The sequence below is a fragment of the Electrona antarctica genome (genome assembly GCF_951216825.1).
Source record: "Electrona antarctica genome assembly, chromosome: 2".
Taxonomy (NCBI): Eukaryota; Metazoa; Chordata; class Actinopteri; order Myctophiformes; family Myctophidae; genus Electrona; species Electrona antarctica.
The window spans coordinates 21,825,932-21,848,450 of record NC_136807.1 but is presented as its reverse complement, the minus strand read 5'-3'; the positions used below and the strand labels follow the sequence as shown (position 1 = coordinate 21,848,450).

The 22,519-nt window shown below is 43.9% G+C and overlaps 1 protein-coding gene across 1 annotated transcript in view; it reads right to left on the bottom strand.

Annotated features, from left to right (window-relative positions):
* Window positions 1-22,519, bottom strand: part of LOC306932493 (plasma membrane calcium-transporting ATPase 3-like) — a gene marked incomplete at its 5' end in the record, with an annotated part of 51,261 nt that overhangs the window by 20,996 nt on the left and 7,746 nt on the right. The window contains 19 exon segments of the mRNA XM_079514325.1: window positions 2,406-2,617; window positions 2,862-3,075; window positions 3,778-3,969; window positions 4,581-4,687; window positions 5,892-5,979; window positions 6,845-7,024; window positions 7,266-7,424; window positions 7,585-7,660; window positions 8,284-8,390; window positions 9,898-10,032; window positions 10,517-10,626; window positions 10,908-11,040; window positions 11,782-11,924; window positions 12,263-12,334; window positions 15,102-15,110; window positions 15,113-15,265; window positions 15,731-15,772; window positions 18,457-18,585; window positions 21,346-21,471. Coding sequence (XP_079370451.1) covers window positions 2,406-2,617; window positions 2,862-3,075; window positions 3,778-3,969; window positions 4,581-4,687; window positions 5,892-5,979; window positions 6,845-7,024; window positions 7,266-7,424; window positions 7,585-7,660; window positions 8,284-8,390; window positions 9,898-10,032; window positions 10,517-10,626; window positions 10,908-11,040; window positions 11,782-11,924; window positions 12,263-12,334; window positions 15,102-15,110; window positions 15,113-15,265; window positions 15,731-15,772; window positions 18,457-18,585; window positions 21,346-21,471 — 2,387 coding nt within the window.

Below are 22,519 nucleotides of genomic sequence, written 5' to 3'. Positions count from 1 at the left end.
TTTCTCTCTATACTTTTACAATTTCCATTTCCAGCATCTATCCTACTTTTCCTCCCACAGCATTACGTGTGCAAATTTACTGTGTGGACCTGGATAATGTTGGGGGACGGGCCGGCCAGTTCATCTGAGGACTGCAAGGTGCTAAACAATCTTTGCTAGCTTTTGTGTCTTAAAAAGGAAGTGAATCTTGTGTCAGTGTCAAGACAGTTGACTGCAGCATATTGAATTGAATGACCGCTCTCAAAGGGCACCTACGGATGGCTGCAATTCGAAACTGGCCCCCGTAAAATCTGAATCCCCCCCCCCCCTTTTCCCTCACTGTATATGTTTATTTTCCCTTTTTACCTCCATTATGATGAATTCCTGTTCTGTTCTTTGTCTATATAGAAGTGTCTATTTGTACGTCTCTAAATGTTTTGATGAATTGAACATGGTGGACCCTCTTGTAAACAAGTGTAATGCTTAATTGGGTCGTCCACTCACAGTTAACAGCCTTTGTATTGAGTTCGTGCTTGAAATGTACTGTAATTCTGCAAACTGTTAATAAATATTTCAATAAATCAATCAATCAATCAATGCCATGAAAGTTGTACGATTTGTCACACACGTTACCGCAGTGAAATTTGTTCTCTGCATTTGACCCATCTCTTGGAGCGGTGAGCCGCAGCCATGGAGCGGTGAGCTGCAGCCGTGCCGCGCTCGGGAATCATTTGATTAGTAGATTTGACCCCCCAATCCAACCCTTTGATGCTGAGTGTCAAGCAGGGAGGCATTGGGTCCCATTTTTACAGTCTTTGGTATGACCTCCCAGTTTCAGGGCGGACACTCTAACCACAAGGCCACTGAGCTGGTTCAGCAATGTTACCTACCTGGCCTGTTTGAATGCCACCTGAAGACTTGTTACAGTGCATGTGCCTTTCTACTTCCCTCCCAACTGTCTCATAGTTTACAAAAATGCTAATAGAAATGGAGAGATAGTCGTAAAGAAATAATTGTATGTCAAAATTGAAAGACCCGAGAGAGAGAGAGAGAGAGAGAGAGAGAGAGAGAGTACCAATTTGCGTGATATTTGGACAAAATCTGTAGGAGTTAGGGCATTAAGCAACTAGTCGACTAGTTTACTAGTCGACTAAATCCAGTCGAGTAAATCCACTAGTCGACCTTGTTGGTACTAGTTGACTAGTTTTTTCTCCCGATTTTGTAGGCCTCAAGATCAGGTAGATTATAGTTATAGTCACCATGTACACAGTTTTTCAATGTACAAATATTTATTTCCCAATATTTATTTTTTACATAATAGGTAGTTAAACAACTAGTCGACTAGTCAACTAGTAAACTAGGCAACTAGTCAACTAGTAAAAATGACTAGAAGTGAATGCCCTAGTAGGAGTACTGTCAAAAAATGTGTTTTGTAAAAATCGCCTCCTGGTGGCGCTATAACAGGCCCATGTGAGCAACTTGGGGCAGAGGTTCAGCTCTGGCATCCAGAGCGTGTATGTGCAGAGTTTGGCAATCAAGCCAACGGTGCCAGAGATTAGCTGTTCACAGACGGACGGACACACACACGGACGGATGGACGGAGTGCAAAACATACTGTACTCTCCCCATGCCTTCGGCCTGGTGGAGACAATAAGTGCTTCTGGATTGGTCAACTATGAGGAGTGGGAAAAGATCGGCCAGGTTTCCCAAACGCATATGGTGTAAGACTTGCTTGTGCTGCACATGCTCAGATGCTCCTCTAGGCCGCACACAGAAGCCTGTGAACATAGACATTTTGTGCATAGATGTGCCACGCAATGGTAGGCCTCAGGCCTACCATACCTATATATATATATATATATATATATATATATATATATATATATATATATATATATATATATTTTTTTTTTTAAGAGTCGTGCCAGGATGAAAATGTTCAAGAGCTATATTTCCACTGTAGTGTACTGTATACAACATGGTCAACAGTTTCCGCAGGACACTCTATACTCTGTTGTAGGGGGACAACATTTTGAATGCGATCATTTACATCAGGAAATAAACAAGGCTTATCAGAGTGACAGTGTCACCACAACATAAATACAGCACAGTCATAAATCTCTACACAATGTATCACATATTGTAATTCTACCCTTCTCTTTCTCTCTCTGTCTCTCTCTCTCCTTTCCTCTCAGTCCGTCTCACTTCACCTCTTGTGCCATTCATTCTCTCTCTCATTCCCTTCTTTTTTACTCGTCCTCTGCATGGCAAAGGTCTCTGGTGCCATGGGAACAGGCTGAGGCTGGAGCTAATCACAGATTAACTAAAAGGACAACCACAGACTTCTTTCCTTTCTCTGCAAATGAAGATTCCAACAACTCCACTCCACGCACACACAGACAAACCACTCCCACAGTGTGACTTACCTGAATAAGGAAGGTCCCTAGGACAATGGAGCAGAAGATAGGGTTGCGGAAAATACCATCGAAGACATTGCGCTCGCCGTGTATCTTGCGCGCGTTGATCTCGTTGAAGAGCTGCATGAGCACGAAGGTGTTGAATATGATGGTGTAGTGCTCGGACGGCGGGGAGTGGAGCGGTGCGTAGCGGCCGCAGTCGATGTTGAAGATGTGCTCGCCTGGCAGGGAGAGGAGTGGAGGGACTTGGACATGGTCTTTCATTAGTGGTAGTGGAAGGGGATTGGGACGTACTGTAACTGGTGTGTGTGTGTGTGTGTGTGTGTGTGTGTGTGTGTGTGTGTGTGTGTGTGTGTGTGTGTGTGTGTGTGTGTGTGTGTGTGCGTGCGTGCGTGTGTGTGTGTGCGTGTGTTGCGGTAACATGCGTGCGTTTTTTGTGTCTGCGTCTGTTTGTGTGTACAGTACCTACGAACAGCAGGGTAAAGATGATGACCAGTTGGTACACCCCATGGCCCAGGATGTTCTTCATCATGGTCAGGGAGATGAGGGGGTTGTTGCGGCCATACGGCTTCCTCATCAGCAGGGCCTCAGTGGGGGGCTCGGTGGCCAGGGCCAGAGATGCAAACGTGTCCATGATCAGATTGACCCACAGCATTTGTACTGCCTTCAGAGGAGAATCCTGGAGAGGGATAAAGAAGGAGGCAGGGAAAGGGGGGGGTGGGGGGGGGCAACATTGCGATGGTTTAGGTTATTGATATTTACGGGTGCTACTGGAACATCTTCTACTGTATGCCAGGCACTCCGTCACTATGCCAATTGCTCAGTCTCCAGTCCACCTGAAATCCACGTAGTCAATGCAATCCCCACGTTGAGCGGCAGTGTACCTGAGTGATGCACGCCCCAGTGATGTACCTGAGTGATGCACGCCCCAGTGATGTACCTGAGTGATGTACGCCCCAGTGAGCGGCAGTGTACCTGAGTGATGCACGCCCCAGTGATGTACCTGAGTGATGTACGCCCCAGTGAGCGGCAGTGTACCTGAGTGATGTACGCCCCAGTGATGTACCTGAGTGATGTACGCCCCAGTGATGTACCTGAGTGATGTACGCCCCAGTGATGTACCTGAGTGATGTACGCCCCAGTGATGTACCTGAGTGATGCACGCCCCAGTGATGTACCTGAGTGATGCACGCCCCAGTGATGTACCTGAGTGATGCACGCCCCAGTGATGTACCTGAGTGATGTACGCCCCAGTGAGCGGCAGTGTACCTGAGTGATGTACGCCCCAGTGATGTACCTGAGTGATGTACGCCCCAGTGATGTACCTGAGTGATGCACGCCCCAGTGATGTACCTGAGTGATGCACGCCCCAGTGATGTACCTGAGTGATGCACGCCCCAGTGAAGGCCACGATAACGGCCACCACGTTGACGGTCAGCTGAAACTGGAGAAACTTGGAGATGCTGTCGTAGACGTTGCGTCCCCACATCACTGCTTTGACAATGCTGCTGAAGTTGTCATCGGTCAAGATGATGTCTGACGCTTCCTTGGCCACGTCTGTCCCTGCAATACCCTGAGAGACAGAGGTCGGGTTTAAACATGTAGGGAGAATGTAACCGAGAGGAAAGATGTGTTGATTGCAGTTGATAGCAGTGGTTCTCAAACATTGTCGAGGACCCACCATTGATATGCATTTGGCCACGGACCCCCACCTGAAAAGATTCTGTGCCAGGGACCTCCATAAGAGATTTTTATTTTTTGCTAAGAATTTAAAACTTATTCCACCTTTTTCAAGCTTTTCCCAGATGTTTTGAATCTATGTTGTTTCGGATCTTGTTTCGGATCTCACAACTCGTTATGTGAGGCATTGCGGGCTTGTAGATTTGCTATTTAGAATAGAAGAAGTCTAACATATGGTTAAAGTGGTTAAACTGATTTTATATGAACTAATTTAACTAGTTACCCCTGGACCCCCCTCAAGAACTCGTGGGGGTGCGGCACCCCCTCTTTGAGAACCACTGTAATGAAGTAGATGCAGGATAAAGGTTCATGCAGCAAAAAACTAGGATAACAAAGCAATGCTTCAACCCGACATGGCCTTCATGGACATCCTATTTGGTTGAAACATTGTTTCTCTTTAGTAAGACCTTTTTTTTTTTTTTACATTTAAAAACAAGAAGTTACCATGGCAAAGCCCACATCGGCCTTTTTCAGTGCTGGCCCATCATTGGTTCCGTCCCCTGTTACCGCGACGACCTGCCTCTGCTCTAAGACGGTGCTGTCAATGATACCTGAACAAAATTGAGGAAATCAGGTGTAACTGTGTGTGTGTGTGTGTGTGTGTGTGTGTGTGTGTGTGTGTGTGTGTGTGTGTGTGTGTGTGTGTGTGTGTGCGTGCGTGTGCGTGCGTGTGCGTGTGCGTGTGTGTATGTGTGTGCTTGTGTGTGGGTGAGTATGAGAACGTGTCTGTATGTACAGTATGTACACTGTACAGTATGTGTATCAAAGGTTTGAGTACATGAGGATACAGTATAAACACAGGTATATCGTCGGATGAATGATTCACTCATGCTCACGATCATGACTCTGGCGTTTTGGCTCATGGGCTACTGGGATTTTCACTGCCATCGATTCATAATTAGAGCCCTGCTAAGGCAACTTGCTATAAATGCTTTTCACTGTGTGAATAGGTTGTATATTCCTCATTTTACTCAATGTAGATTTATGGTCCATATTTATGATGCTGTACAGATATATAGTCCATATATACCACTTAGGCTAAATAATGTGAATTTCTTATCGGATAAATAATAATAATAATAATAAAACTTTATTTGTATAGCACCTTTCATGACATGAAATGCAGCTCAAAGTGCTTTACAGAGCAATGGAGAAAAAAAAGAAAGAAAAGCAAGGCATAAACATTAAAAAAAACAAGAGCAGTAATGCAATACAGTGAGGACGTGAATAACAAAAAATTAAAAGATCAATTAAAAGCAAGAGTGTAGAAGTGAGTCTTGAGCTGCGCTTTAAAAATGTCTACAGAGGCTGCCTGTCGAAGGTACAGTGGGAGTTTGTTCCACGCCGTCGGCCCGTAAAGATTATATTTTGCTCATTATCCACCATGGACTGACCCTACAGTACAGTTTATTGCCCATAGTCCTGGGGATAGATTGTTCATGTACACTAACTACATTTACATTTATGCCTGTTAATCGCTCATAACATCCTCTGTGGTCCCAGTGCAAAGGGCCAAGCAAGATCTCATTTGGTTTTTGGTACTTTATTACTAATCCCAGACAGTACATTACTACCTGTTTAATCGTATCTGTTTTCATATATTTGTTCAATTCTTGAAGCTTTGATCTCTTTTTTCGGTATTTGTTAGTTATTTGTTAGTTTCATACTATAGTACTGCTATGAAGAATTCATTTCAATAAAGCTATCTCTATCTATGTGCGCTTCTCTTTGGAAATAGCAAAACCTGCAGCTCACCTTTGACCAGTGTGTGTTTGTCAGTTGGCGAGGAGCGAGCCAGCACACGGAGTCTGGGCCAGATCTTGTCAATTCGTTCCTGTTCAATCTGTCAGTTAGATGGAGAGGGAGGGGTTTAGTGTGTGACAGTGGTAAATAATGATCATCATCAGAGACCTACAGTAGATCGCCCTCTGTGATTTCAGCTGATGTCACAATACAGTACGGACTAAATGCTTATCAAGAAAAGACAATCTCCTGTGCAGACAGAAGCAAAATGGAGTATACTCTTGATTAGAGTATGAACTTGAATGCATAGGGGAATGCTGTGTCATGGCACCAAATAACTAATGTGACAACGACCCTGGACACAAATTATTTAGAGCGCATTATGCACCACGTAAAGTACCATGTGCGTATATGCATACGCTGATGAAATGGCCACAGATTGAATATTTTATATGGATAATTGGATATTATTTTCATTTATGAAAATAAAAACTGTGGTCCGGCATTTTTTGTTTCAAGGACAGATCTGTAATGTAGCTTTGAGAGAATGTGATTGAATTGGTGAGTTCTTATTTGGAAGCCTTGCTTGGATATTAGTCGGGATCGGGATTCGAACCAGGATATGCGTCCGGGCAAAAGACCATGTTTTTGCGGCATTGCAGAAGGCTGAGCCATCTACAAACAGGACTGCATGTATACAGTATTTACAGTACAGTATGTATGACCCCAGGAAAATAGACAAATTACAGTTGTTTTTGTTTTTAACAGGTTAGCAGAGGAATGGGAAACGGAGCAGAGGGGGAATGTCTTCAGGCAGAATCAAACCGAGGACGTTGCAATTGCGTCGTCGACGCACTGTCCGATCAGCAATTTTGTAGCGCCACAAATTCAAACTCATTTCCTTTACAAATAACCTTCCTGATGGAAGTGACTTTGACTCTGTGCACAATGCACATCCCACTCACCTCTCCTTTCTCATTCCTGATTCGTCGGTTGAATTCTTTGCCTTCTATGCAGATAAAGTCGTCCCCAGGTTGAAGGATGCCACATTTGGCAGCTATGGCCCTGGCTGTGTTGATGTTGTCACCAGTCACCATGCGCACAGTGATGCCTGCTTGCTGGCATTTAAGAATGGCATCAGGCACCTTAGAGAGAGAATGTTGCTTTAACAAAACTCACTGATATTCTAGAATCACTGATATTCCGCACGCACGCGCGCGCACACACACACACACACACACACACACACACACACACACACACACACACACACACACACACACACACACACACACACACACACACACACACACACACACACACACACACGCACACACGCACACACGCACACACGCACGCACACCACACGCTTCCACCATACACTACCTCAGGTCGTACAGGGTCCTCTATCCCCACCACAGTGAGACAGGTCAGCTCGGTCAGTATGCCTGCCTCATTCTCCCAGTCTGGCTCCGGACTACCCGACAGCTCACGGTATGCAACGCAGATGGTCCTCAAGCCCTCGCATGCCATTGGCTCAATCACCTGCCAATCAATCAATAAAAGTTGTTCAGGAAGCAGTTTACCACCCTGTGAGCCGTGAGGCATAATTCAGTTACTGTATTTAAGCCTACTTGTATCTTACTTTGCTGTGTATAAAGAGTGCAGAAGCTAGAGAAAGCAAAACGTTATCCTAGCAGCTCACCTGTTTGACCATGTCGTCTCTGTCGCGTGGGCGGAAAGTGCGAGCCTCACCATTGTTATCCAGTATGTAGGAACACCTGGAGAGAGATTACAATTAATTTCAATGTATAATTTAGACATCTTATCCAAGGAGATTTACAGTGTGAAATCTGAGTAAATTGCATGAACCCTAGTCAACAAAGAAAAACTATTTGTAAGAAATCCTGTATCTTAGATACTGTACAGGATCAATCCTAGCATTTTGTCTACAAACTACTGTTTAACATTATTAGAATTTGTGGTCAAGCAAACAGTATGTTTTCTATACTGTAAATAACATATCTGACCAATTAACCAACATACCATACTATATCCATAGTAGTAATAACATATCTGACCAAATAACATATCTGACCAATTAACCAACATACCATACTATATCCATAGTAGTAATAATCTATAAAAAATAGCCATCAAGGAGGATATAAGGAAAAGGTTCCATTGAGTAATTTGCATTACTGTCTGTTATCTGGATAATGTCTTATAATAAAATTGTAATATTCCCTGCTTGTTTAAACTACAAGCCACCTTTTAACCTTTTACAGATCTACTGCGAACTTCCCTTCCTTCTTCTCTGACTTATGTCAATACCCTACCACACGTGGTAGCAACATGCTGATGGCCAATGTAAACGCCACCCATCCCTCTCCATAGCACTCACTTCTTGAGCAGGATCTCAGAAGCTCCTTTGCTGTAGAGACGGAAGGAGCCATCAGGCAGCTTGATCACCGTACTCATGTTCTTACGCGTTGAGTTGAATGTATACACCTAAGAGAGAGAGAGAGAGAGAGAGAGAGAGAGAGTCAGAGAGACAGAGAGAGAATTATGTTAAAACAGATCCAGCAGTATCTTGCAGAAAACAACATTAACTTAGATCTACGGCATGCAGACAAAGCAGGTTACTCTGCAGAAGCAGTGCACTGACATGCTGATGAGTGGTTCAAACAGATTGACAGGAAGTCAGTTGTCGGGGGGGGTGCTCTTCAGCACAGCCTTTGATATAATAGACAGATCATGAGATACTGTACTACTCATAGGCTATTTAGTGAACATGCAACAATGTGTTATGTTCAATGGCTCCGTTTCAAACATTGAGACACTTCAGTGTGGAATTCCTCAGGGAAACTGCCTTGGCCCCCTCTATATTCTATTTTTGTAAATGATATGCCATATTGTGAATTAAAAAAATGCAGGAATGGGATTTATGCAGATGACACGACTATGTCTGTAGCGTCAGAGAGCATTGAACACATTAATAAGGTGCTTCAACTAGAGATACAGCTGGTTTCCTAATGGATCATGGAAAAGAAACTGAAGTTGAATGTCTTACAAACTAAACGCATGGAAATAGGCCCTAAATATGCTCTCAGGATAGATCAGAAATTAAGCATTTATTTTCAGGGTGCTACTATTGAGCAGGTTAAAGAAGTCAAACTGCTGTGAGTCACTTGATGAAACACTGGTATGGTCCACTCAGTGGTCAGAATGAGTAATGGCATATACAGTTGGGTGCCACCGATATTGTCCCTTATCATTTGACCCATTTAGGCCTGACCTCAACATTTTAAAAAATCCTTCTAAATCCTCCAGTTTTCTGAAATAAATATTTTCACGATTTTTCAAAAATAGCAGACCTACAAGCTCGTAGCGCGCCACCGATCTGCTATTTTTCAATAGCTAAATTATAACAATGTTTAAAACACCAAAAGGGGTTCCCGCCCAAAATGGGTTAACTGTCCTTTTGTGCAGATCACGCAAACCTCAGCAAAAAGAAAAGGACAATATCGATGGCCTCCAACTGTATGCCATTAGAAGGAGAGCTCATCTGCTAACGAACACAACAATTAGACTAGTCATACAATCTCTAGTTCTGTCAAATCTGGACTGCTGTCCTGTTATCTGGTCTAATGCATCAAAGCAAGAACTTGGTAGACTTCAGAAGTTCAGGTTGCTCAGAACAGTGAGGCAATACTAGCACTTCACTGCTCTATCAGGACTGGAGTAGTGTGGATGCTATGCATGCCATTTGCTCACACCAAACTGTTTTGCTACAATGTGTGGAACTTTAATTTGGGACGTCTCTAAGGTGAACAGTGAACACATTGACAATTAGAAACCCTTTATTTTCTTTGTATGGAAACCTGCACAATTTACAGTATATTGCATGTTTTCTATTATATTCATTGTGAAGCAAGTTGAGCATCTATGAAATGTGCTAAGTGACAGACAAGTGATTACTTTGAAGGATGTCTGTGAATAGTTCCCTAATCCCTACCTTGTAGAGGCTCTCCTCAGGGACCTGCTCTCTGACTGGAGCGTAGTCCTGCTGCAAGTCCAACACAAAGCCCAGAAGACCGCACTCTGTCTTGTTGCCCACCTGCTTCGGCAGACCCCCTTCCGCATCAGGTGGCTGAGAGAGAGAGAGAGAGAGAGAGAGAGAGAGAGAGAGAGAGAGAGAGAGAGAGAGAGAGAGAGAGAGAGAGAGAGAGAGAGAGAAAGAGAGAGAGAGAGAGAGAGAGAGAGAGAGAGAGAGAGAGAGAGAGAAAGAGAGAGAGAGACAGAGGACAAAGAGTGAAGAATAAGATTTAATGCACCTCTACATCAATACATTTATGTCTGTATAACTGTCGTGCGTGCGTGCGTGCGTGCGTGCGTGCGTGCAAGCGTGTGTGCGTGCGTGCGTAGGTAATTATAATGCCTCTCTCTACTTCCCCTGATGGCAGCAGCAGTTAAGATTGCACTATTCAACATCCCACACTACATACACCACCATGTGTGGTATGTTTTAGTTGTTTAGTTCATAAATAAATTATTACTTTGTGCACTTCTAAAACCTTCCTCCACTTCCTCCTTTTTGTTATGGCCTTACGAGCCAGGTCGTAACAATCACTCACCAAGATCTTGGAGGTGTAGGCGCTGTTGATAGCGATGGCATTGACTATTAGATCCAGAGTCTTGGGGTTGACTTGCCCTGGGTCTGGGACCTCCCGGTGATGCACATCACCTGGGCCACATCAAATAGAACTTAAATCACATTGGCAGTAAAAAATATGTCATCGTCGTCTTCTCATCATTTATTAGATGGGGGTGAGGGGTGGGCAATTATAAATTGCATTACAAAACAAAATACCGGACCCCAGACTCTTGACATTACTGCTGACCACTTTCCAAAGCATACCATGGTTTGTTTGATTTCCAAGGAAGCCACTGGATTCCGTTCATTTCAGTTATTAAGTTATTATGTCTCCAAGTCTGAAAAGTCAGGTTTAAGTGACTTGCACCAACCTATGAAAGACTGCACTACAGTCATGCGGTTGGTGGTGAGGGTCCCAGTCTTGTCCGAGCAGATGGCTGTGGCATTCCCCATGGTCTCGCACGCGTCCAGGTGGCGCACAAGGTTGTTATCCTTCATCATTTTCTACAGGAGACAGTGACAGAGAGCAGGCGGTAATTGGGCGAACGGCAGATTGGGACACAGGGACAGAGAGAAGAAGAATGGGAGAGATGGATTGAGGACAGAAAGGAGTGAGTGGGGGTGGGGTTGCAGTCATTATTGTTCATTTGACACACACAAGTTTAATGAGACGGAGTAACAGAGGCCATGCAATATCCCTGTTATACTTGGTTGTGTGCAATGTTGTGCTCACACCTTATAGATCTGCAATTTTCGGTGCACACAACTGGTGCGCAACCAAGTATTAATCACATCATATTAGTCACATGATCAGAGACACGCTCACACAGACACATACTGTAGATCTGGGTCAGGCAATTCTTAGCATTTCTAACCTACTTGGGGCACCAGACGGTGGCTGCAACATCGGATGAAATTAATTGGCTTTCAAACAGCCTAAACTTTGTGGCACTCATTTCACTGCATGCATTGCTGGCATTTCATTAAGCTTTTGCTAGTAGAAAAATAGGAAAATTTTCAATTATTTGCACTATTTGAACCAGATCTGACACACGCACCGACACAAACAGGGCATGCGCGCACGCGCACACACACACGCACGCTTACACACACACACACACACACACACACACACACACACACACACACAGTCACACACACACACACACACACACACACACACACACACACACACACACACACACACACACACACACACACACACACACACAAACATGTGCATACCTTAACAGAATAAGCCAGAGAGATAGTGACAGCAAGTGGGAGGCCCTCAGGCACAGCGACTACCAGCACGGTGACTCCGATGATGAAGAACTTGACAAAGTATTGTACATAGACCGGAGTGCACTCTGCCATCCACACACGACCTGTAGCAACACAAACACAACATAAATCTATCCGACTCTAACATAAAACTTTGACTACTTTAAACAGCTTGGAGCCTACAACTTGTAATGATTTGTTATTACGCTTAATTATAAACATTTGACAGCACACTGAGCACAGTAAAAAAAAAAGTTTACATTCATATTACTGACAGCTAGGGAAAGCTTATGAGTCCATGCGTGCGTGTGCATGCGTGTGATGTGTCTGTGTGTCTGTGTGTCTGTGTGTGCGTGCGTGCGTGCGTGCGTGCGTGCATGCGTGCGTGCGTGCGTGCGTGCGTGCGTGTATTCTTGCACATGCCAAATTCAAATGGACATACCTTCCACGACAAACGTCTCGATGACAAAGTAAAGAACCAGGATGATCACTGTGATTGCTGACATCACCAGGCCTGTTTAGAGATATACAGAGAGGATTGGTCAGTCACAATCTTGCCCATTCTCTCTTGCACAATACAATTTACAATTTACAATTTAGGCATTTAGCAGACGCTCTTAATCCAGAGCGACTTACATTAAGCAATAACAAAAAGCATGGCATACATCACATGTATAAAAAGTAGTTATCATGAATCATGCGTAAACTAAGAACGTAACATTGGAGTATCTATGTAAACTATACATACTATACTATATAATATATTATACATGTGTACTATAAAGTGCTATGACTACATAAAGTGCAATTCTAGAGCTGTCTACATAACAAGCTATAAGTCTGTTTAAAATACTATCTAAGTCTACATAATGTGCTATCTAAGGGGCTAGGCTAGGGCAAGTGCTACGGGCCATGGTGGAGTCTGAAGAGGTGGGTTTTCAGACTACGGCGGAAGATTGGGAGTGAGGCTGCAGTTCTGACTGCAATGGGAAGTGCATTCCATAGTTTTGGAGCCAGAAGGGAGAAGAGTTTGGGACGTGTGGAGCGTTGTCCCGGCGTTTTTAGTGAAGGTACCTCCAGCTTCCCTGCGTTGGCTGATCTGAGTGAGCGGGAGGGTTTGTAGGGTACGATCATACTTGTGAGATATGGGGGGGGCATGCCTTTGGTTGCTTTGAATGCCAGCATCAGAGTTTTGTATTCTGTGCGGGCAGCGACCGGGAGCCAATGGAGCGAGCGGAGAAGGGGGGAGACGTGTGAGAATTTTGGCTGGTTGAAGACCAAGCGTGCTGCGGCATTTTGGATCAGTTGGAGGGGCTTAAGTCCACATGCCGGTAGGCCAGTAAGGAGGGAGTTACAATAGTCAAGTTTTGACAAGACTGTTGTCTGGATTAGGAGCTGGGCTGACTCCTGGGTGAGGAACGGTCTAATTCGTCGTATGTTGTAGAGTGTAAACCTACAGGATCTAGTGACAGCTGTGATGTGTGTTTTGAACGAGAGCTGACTGTCCAGGACAACACCAAGGTTCCTGGCTGTCGGGACAGACTTTACCAGGGCGTTGTCTACGGAGATAGTTAGCTCCCGCATAGGGCAGGACTTACAAGTAGGCAGTGTGGTGTGGAACAAGCTTTGGCTAACGGTCATGAAAAACATTGAAAATTCACATCCTGTAAACCAAGCATCCAATAATATTTCTGTATAACTTTATGTCTAATATATTGGACGATTTCATAAACACGTGACCCGGTCACAGTTTTGTGTTTCTGTCCACATAAAAGAAAACAGCTGATCTACAGTGGGATGAATTGTCACATTTTTTGGCATTCATCAGTGATTTTTCCAGATAGTAAACGTTTGTGGCTTGCAGTTGTACAGTAATTAGCGTGTGAGTGGCTGTAGATGCCAATATTAATTTATAGCATTTTCACTGTCAATTAAAACAATGTTCATTTAAAGCTGTAATCCATAAAATGACTGAAAGCTCATTTGGACAGAGGTGATATTACACTTTGAGCTTCATGCAATACGTCAACCAGGAATAGGCCTACTCAACCACAGGATTCAAAAGAAAAGAAGAGCTGAGAGAAACGTTTCTAACCTCAGCCCCAGAAAGCTAACCTGACTTCGCCAGATGGGGCAGCAGAGAGTACTCTCTGCTGCCCCATCTGGGGGAGTCAGGTTACCAGAAAGCAGCTTTGCTACCAAGTGTTTTTAGTTTCTAACCCCAGCCCCAGAAAGTGTTTTTTGTTACTTATGTGCTAATAATGTATCTTTTTTTGTCACTTAAAAATGTATTCATTTTTTGAAACAATCAACAACATTAAAAAAAAGATGGAACAAAACAAAAAGGAAAACACACTCAGAAAAACAAAAACAAAACGCAAAATAAAAAAGTCGACATTGCAGATTAAAACTTCCATACTACATCATATAGTCCTTTTTGTTCATAGTCACCCATACCCTTAATCTTTATGTCCGGCCTTGAATATTGTCCATTTCAACCATTTATCATTAATTTGTTCTTCTTGCAAGTCTCAATCGATGTGTCAGTTTCTCCATGAGATATATTTCTACAATCAACTCCTCCCATTGTCCCTGTGTTGGAGGTTCCATCTGCCCCTATTTGCTTTCCTGCTGCCAATACATTTTTTACCAGATATCTATCCTCTTCTTGTATCTTTTCCTCCATCAAGTTTCCTAAATTCAACACTTTGCACTCCATTGGTACATTTTGGGACATTTCCAAAACACATGTGAGTGGTCCACATTTACATCTCCACATCCTCTCCAACATTGTATCTGTTTCTTTACCTGTTTTACTCTTAATTTTTGGTGTTATAAAAATATGCATAGATTTTTCCAAGAGAACTCCCTCCATATCTGTGAATTGGTAGTTTATTGGTGTATTTTCCACATATGTATCCATTCAGCTACTTTTTGTTTTTATAGTATTATTGGTTGCTTTTGTTGGCTGGCACCTCCGTATTGGTTCAATACCATGTTGTCACGAAAAGAGTCTGAAAATGTTTCCGTTCGGATAGGCTTTACAAACTGTTGGGAGACTCAGGACATCTGCAGGTGCACAAGTTCAATTTGTAGTTATATCACCACTCTTTAGGTCAGAAGGAGCATGGACTGGGCTTATCTCTGAGAGAACAAATTAACCTCATGGTCCTGCCACCCCTAAAGCACTTTGGCTTCTGCATACAACACAGCTGCAATACAAATCAAAACAATATAACAGTATCAAAGTAAATAAAGTTTAGTTTTTAGCATGGACTCACCGGCTTTGCAATCTGAACAGCCAGTTTGGTGAGTTTTCCCTGAAGGACACTCTTCTCTTTCTTGGCAACATTGGTCTTCTTCTTCTCTCTGTCTTCCACTTCCCCTCCCTCCGCACTCTTCAGAGGCTGCATCTCCATGGCAACACCCCCGTCTTGCTTCTTGGCTGAAACGGGCACGCACGTCACACACATGTACAGACGGATACAGATGTGCGGACAACCATATGTGTGCGCACACACATACACGCACGCGCACACACACACACACACACACACACACACACACACACACACACACACACACACACACACACACACACACACACACACACACACACACACACACACACACACACACACATGCACAATACATATAACTGATACCTGAATAATTGTAACTGTATGAAAAGGTGTCATATAATCCATTGAGGGATGGCCCACGAGGTGGCATGACACTTAAATAAATTCATTCATTCATTCATTCATTCATTCATTCATTCATATATATACACACACGCACGCACACACGCACGCACGCACGCATGCACGCACGCACGCACGTGCACACACACACACACAAACACACACACACACACACACACACACACAGAAGTCAAGAGCTTTAGTACCTTTGTTCTGATTATTCTCCACAGCTCCATCAGGTTGTTTTCCTGAGAGAGAGAAGGGGAGAGAGAGAGAGTTAGAGAGAGAGAGAGAGAGAGAGAGAGAGAGAGAGGAGAGAGAGAGAGAGAGAGAGAGAGAGAGAGAGAGAGAGAGAGAGAGAGAGAGAGAGAGAGAGAGAGAGAGAGAGAGAGAGAGAGAGAGAGAGAGAGAGAGAGAGAGAGAGAGAGAGAGAGAGGGAGAGAGAGAGAGAGAGAGAGAGAAATTGTGGAGTAAGGGTATTCAGAGATGCATATGTCTACAAACCCTAATCCTAAATACTTGAATAGTATTTCTGATCTGAGGACACTTTCAAACAAAACTGCCAAAAATTAAACAACAGCCCACTTCACAACAAGGGATACAGGTAACAGGGTCAAAAGCAAACGACGGACATACATTATAATGTTTATGTAGGGATTTGGTTTGGTCAATGTCACTGCACGGTTCACTGGGGTTCACTCATTGGCTTAGGAGTGTGAAAGGGCAGGACATATAGCTGGATAATCTAACATACCATTGGTCACTGTGCTGTGACAGTCATCTGTAGCGCAGAGAAACTCAGACTTTTCCTCTGTGGGATGGGCGGGGTGGTATAGAGAACGTGTGAAAAAGCAGGGGATTCGGGGGTTCATGTGAGAAGATAATGTTAAGCGCGAAAGACTCAAATGTTTGAATTTTGTAGTGCGACTACATTAAAGGAAACATTTATGGCAGCAGATTTCCTCCATTTTGAATAGAAAGGCTGAGCAAAGGGGCAACAACACCACACAGTCCTGTAGCAATTAAAGATCCTCTACATGAAGAAAAAGTTGTGACATTTCTAGAGATCCTATGAATTATGGAACATCTCCAGTAAATGAGTGTCTTAACAGTCCTGTCCTGCTGCTGCGCTGAGTGCGCCGCAAACAATTTCCCACCATTCATTAATTGTTTATTATTACAGGGACAGCCCACTATTAAAAGTGATTGCAGCAGAGTTAGTTAGCTAGCTAATTTGCCTCTCGTCCCAGGGCAGGGAGACAAAAAGCAACCACAAAACAGCAAATACACACACAAAAAACCCACACAATACGTAACAGCCCATCAGTGTGAGATAAAATAATGAATATGACAAATATAGCATGTCAATATCAATCAGGATCAATATGTCAAAGTTTTTTTGTTTTTTTTCTGTATATGTAGATGGGTGTGCATGTGGGTGTGCGTGGGTTTGAAGGGAGGATGGGTCACTTGCTAACCTTTCCTCTATTTCTGAATGCCAATGCATTCTCCTGCACGTGGGCAACAAGTACTGCGGTATATGATATGGATGGAGGTGAGTGCACCAGTAATGGCATCAACATTTAAGTGCCTTTTATAATGTGTGTGTGTAAAAATCACCACCACTATTGCTTGCTGAGGCTGGTCTGAATGTGGTCTGCAATGTGCATCTCCACTCTGGCCATGTTGACTTGCAGAACAAAGGCTAATGCCGCCTTCCCTGAATCTCTCTCTCTCTCTCTCTCTCTCTAGCTACCTATCTCTCTCTCTCTCTCTCTCTCTCTCTAGCTAGCTCTCTCTCTCTCTCTCTCTCTCTCTCTCTAGCTAGCTCTCTCTCTCTCTCTCTCTCTCTCTCTCTCTCTCTCTCTCTCTCTCTCTCAATCTGCAGCCTCATTCTCAGATGGGAGGGGGGGTAGCAGCTCGTAGAGCAGAACAGAGGAAAGAAGAGTAAGGAGAGAGTGACAGAGAAAGAGGGGTATAAAATAATTAGTGGAGACAGACAGACAGACAGACAGACAGACAGACAGACAGACAGACAGACAGAGTGTGTGTGTGTGTGTGTGTGTGTGTGTGTGTGTGTGTGTGTGTGTGTGTGTGTGTGTGTGTGTGTGTGTGTGTGTGTGTGTGCGCGCGCGTGTGTGTGTGTGTGTGTGTGTGTGTGTGTGTGTTAAATTAAATTAACCATGAGGTTAAACTGGTGTGTTTACTGTTGAAGCTCTTATTTGACATCAGTCAGGCATGTGCACATACAATCTCTTTATCTCTCCCCCTTTTCTCTTTCTCTCTCTCGCCCTCTTTCTCACATGCACACATGCACACACACACTTGCACGCACGCACGCATGCACGCACGCACGCATGCACGCAGATATGCGTGTCAAATGACTAGAACATTTGGGAGAGCAGTTTGCAGTATTCATGGGGGGATGGTGGAGACATGTGAGGAGAGAGTCAGTATCTAAATGTCAGCTCTCTGTCGGCACCTTGTGCACGTTCAGATAAGACCTCTTAGTCAGTTCTCCTTCCGTCCGTCCCACTTGGAGAACAAAGACATTTATCCTTGTGATGCATTAACAAATGCAAAATCTATACAACAACGTGAAACGCAGGCAGATTGAAAACGATCGCAGGAGACGAGACAAGCTACCCGGAACTCTGCAGTGCAAAGGATTGTCTCCCACTTTTGGCTCACTCACTCATGTTTTCAATTCAGCAGCATGAATGATGGATGAACAATTTTGCCATAGCACACACAAAAATACCATCAATTCTATACAATATATAAATAATCACAGTAGATGCACAATGAAGTCCTGAGAGTTCATTGCATTATTTATTCATTATGAACACTCAGGATTTGATTGTGTAATATAAAAAATAGATGTGAGGAAGTGGAGTGTATTGCCAATACCCAGATTTCCTGTCTTTCTCACCTTTCTTTTCTTTACTTTCTTCCTCCTCTATCTCTCCGGCACCCAGCAGTGTGAAAATTATGCCTGTCTGAGAGTTGACTCCCACAGCGGTCACCAGCATCCTCCCCGAGCCCTCCATCACATGGGTACCTAAACACAATACATGCACGTACGTTCAGGTTTATTTATACCAGCGTAGTAAGTGGTCGGGGGTTCAATCCCCAGGGCTGGGTCATACCAAAGACTATACAAATGGGGCCCAATGCCTCCCTGCTTGGCCCTCAGCATCAAGGGTTGGAATGGGGGAAAGGTGATACAGTTTTTGAGGGGCACTAGCCCCTCCTATAAACAGATTTAATGTTTGTTGAACCAGCACGCCGGAACCGGCCTGGCCCCCTGGGCGCATTCCTGTGGGTCTGGATGTTCCGGGGACCCTCCAGGGACCTCCGGGGACCCCCACATGGTAACTCTGTCATTTCTCTACCGTTTCGGACACGGGGTGGATCGCCGGAACCGGGCCGGCACCCTGGGTGACCCTGTGGGTCTGGAATGAATCAATGAATAGTGAATACACGTTTAAGCAATAAAACATTGTTTTGTAGTAATAATAGGGGTAATAATAATATCTCAAATTTAATAATGTATGATAGAGCGTTTCTGAGTACCCAAAGATGCTTTACAAGGGGGACATGAGAAATCAAAAACAACTTTATTAGGGGAAAAACACTAAGAAATTAAATAGCTGGGGAAAGCAACATTGAAGGTTTGGATGGTGGGGGCATGTCTCTGAGTTTGGCTTGGTGCAGCAAATATGTGACATGACCATGTCACATGTGTTTCTTCCGTGGACATACAGTAACAGCCATAACAGATTTCACATTTTAGTTGGCCATAACCAATTAGTTAGAAACCATGTCATCTGGACGGGTCCTTGAACTGCTACTGGGAGTTGGAATAACGTTAGCTCTGATCCATAGTGTTAGAAGGAGGAAAGTAGGCTTTCAACATGTGCTAAAAACGAGGGGCTGCACAGCCTGTACTTCCACGAGTGTGAGGGGAAAGGATCAAATTAAGTACCATAGAACTCCTCCTGTCCTGAGTCCTAACTACGCTATGGACCAGAGCTAGAGTTGTTGACGCTAGCTTCCAGGCTAGGCTCGGTGCAACATGTTTCGCATCGAGCCGATACTGGAGGCTTGACGAGGTGCGGCGATATGCGATATATTGAATAATTACACACAACTGTGCTGTAATCCACGCTATCATCGGATAGTCTTTTAAATCCTATTTCCAATCCACGGGGACAAGCAAAGTCATCTCAGCGGCTTCCCCTGGTCTGGTGAACTGTCTGGTGGCACTGGTGTTATTGTCTGAAGAGGACACGGACACTCCACTCAGCGCACTGGGTGGTGCGCAGGTCCGTCTGAAACTCGTCCAGTGACAACGTTCCGCAGTGAAAAAAATAGTGCGATTAAAATGCGTTAATCTTTTTAACGCGATAATGTTTCTGTAGTTAATTAATCTCAATACAATGCAATAAAGCCAGCGGCTTGTTTTGTGTAAAGTTTGGTTCAACAAATGGATACTTTTACATTAAGCATCATAACAATACTTAAACAATGCAATAAAGAAATCTTCAAAGAGTTTAAAAAGATTTCACAATTTAAGACACCTTGAATGCACCGGGATTTTTAAAAATAATGGCACTATAGGCCTAAGTCAGAAATGAACAACCGTTTTGATCAAAACCATGGAGAGCGCCGTAGATTTAGAGAGAAGAGACACAGTTTAGTCGGGCCGTAAACAAGGAAGTGAAGGGCAGTGCGCATGCGTGAAACATGTGTAGGATCGCTGAAGAAGGAAAGGAAAAAATATATACATTTCAGCGATCCCGTTTGATATCATTAAAAAGGACCTAAAGACGCCTATACACGTCATAGGAACACCGGGGTTTGATTAGAAAAGATGTGTATACCAGTGGCGTATCCAGGAATTACGTTTTGGCCAGGCAAGATATGTTAATTGTCGTCTCCCCGCGCACAATCGTAGCACTAAAGGTTTTCAAAGAGATATACCTGCCAGACGAGTGGGATACAAAGGCTGAAAGGCATGCATTTACATTCCAATGGGTGACTGAGGGTCGCGCTCTACCGCAACGGCCAATCAGCTGTCCATTTTAATAGTTCTCAGGTCTTGTTTTTGTCCTCTCTTTTCTCATTGTATGGATTTTGGCCAGGCCAGAAATGGATTTGGACAGGCGGACGCCTGCCCTCGCCTTATTGTAGATACGCCTCTGGTGTATACACGTCCATAGCACAAAAGGTGTTATAATAACAACTCAGAAAATATTGAAATCAATTCAATACGACACATTGTGCGCTAGGTAGGTGTCTTCATCACAACACAGTTGTATGATGAATAGTCTCGCCACTATTCCACAATCTCCAAATGCTATATAGAATCTGGAACTACACCTCCCGAAATCCGAGACAGGAAGCTATTATCTGTTTGTATATATATATATATGAATTTGATTTTTATTCAGATAGATTTGTGTGACTGTAAAGATGAAACGGACGTGGGAAGGTGTCCGCTTTATATCACTTGATCATTTTCAGAGCTTTAGTGATCCTGACGTATGACGGAAACAGTTGAAAATTGTGGGAGGCAACAGTTTGGCTTGGGAGACTGATTAACTAATAATGTATGGCTTGAGTGGGGAAGTGCGGAACCTATAGTCTAGGTTTGGTTTTGTTGCGTTCAGTCACCCTATGTAAAATTAGGTTTAATGTATGCTGTGCACAGACCTAAACACAGTTTATACAAGGCACTTCCTGACACCAAATATTATATATTACCTGTAATATCAAGCTACAAAATAATTGTGGAAAAGTATTGATTGGAACCAACCTGAGAGGAGCATGGGGTCCTTGTCTGCTGACTTTCTGACATGGTCAGACTCTCCGGTGAGGGAGCTCTCATCTATCTGCAGATCGTTGCCCTGGACCAAGACACCATCAGCTGGCAACAGGTCCCCTGGAAAAAGATGGTGAGATCAGAGTAAGATTATAACTTTAAACCCTAAACCTGTGCCCGTCGCCGCCGGCCACCGGCCTACTGGGGAACGATGCAAGTTGGGAAGCTGGTATGCAATACCCGTTGTCATAGAAACTGTTTTAACCGTCTGTCTGTCTGTCTGTCTGTCTGTCTGTCTGTCTGTCTGTCTGTCTGTCTGTCTGTCTGTCTGTCTGTCTGTCTGTCTGTCTGTCTGTCTGTCTGTCTGTCCGTGTACCTTTTATGCCCATACTGTATGGAGATCTCTGTATCCGTCTGATCTGCCTGTGTCTGAAGAGTGCAAACTGACTGTGAAAGGTGGACTGGTTAAGACCTAATGGCAGGTTTGGGGTTGCTAAGCAGGCATTCAATTGGCAGAGGCTGGGAATTCTACAGATGAGGGGACTTATAATTAGGCTCATTAGGTCCACTGACAGAGCCTGACCTGCAGAGCCTTTTGTAGTGGTTCTGGACAACCGTCTATCCGACCAACTCGAGGCCGGGCACTGCGCTCCCTGTCGTGGTGTGGAACGCGTGTGTAAAATTGAAGTCGGTGGGGCAAACTGTTCTCGGGTTACGTGGATTACAGACATACAGACGTATTACAGTTTTGGTGCATTTATAGTTAAGAAGATAGATTGAAGATAGTAGGCTAGTATTAGTAACACATTTATATTATTAGTATTTTTTATTTTGTTGGATAATAGTTGAGGGGGCATACACTGTAGCTGCACAGGTGATGTGCAGATGGTGCAGTAGATGCAGGTGCCATGAGGTAGCATAGAAAAGTTGAGCCTGGATACATTATCTGTAGTATGGGTTTCTGTAGCACAAGGGTTCCCAAACGTTTCAGGCCGCTACCACCCAAAATAATCATATTTGAACTGGGGACCCCCCCCCCCCCCCCCCCACACCGACAAGCACTTAGAATTGTAGGAGTTGAGGCATGATGAAGCTTGTAGATTGGCTATTTTCAAAATTATTATAGGTAATATTTGACAATTTAGCCAATTTGATATTAACCCATTTT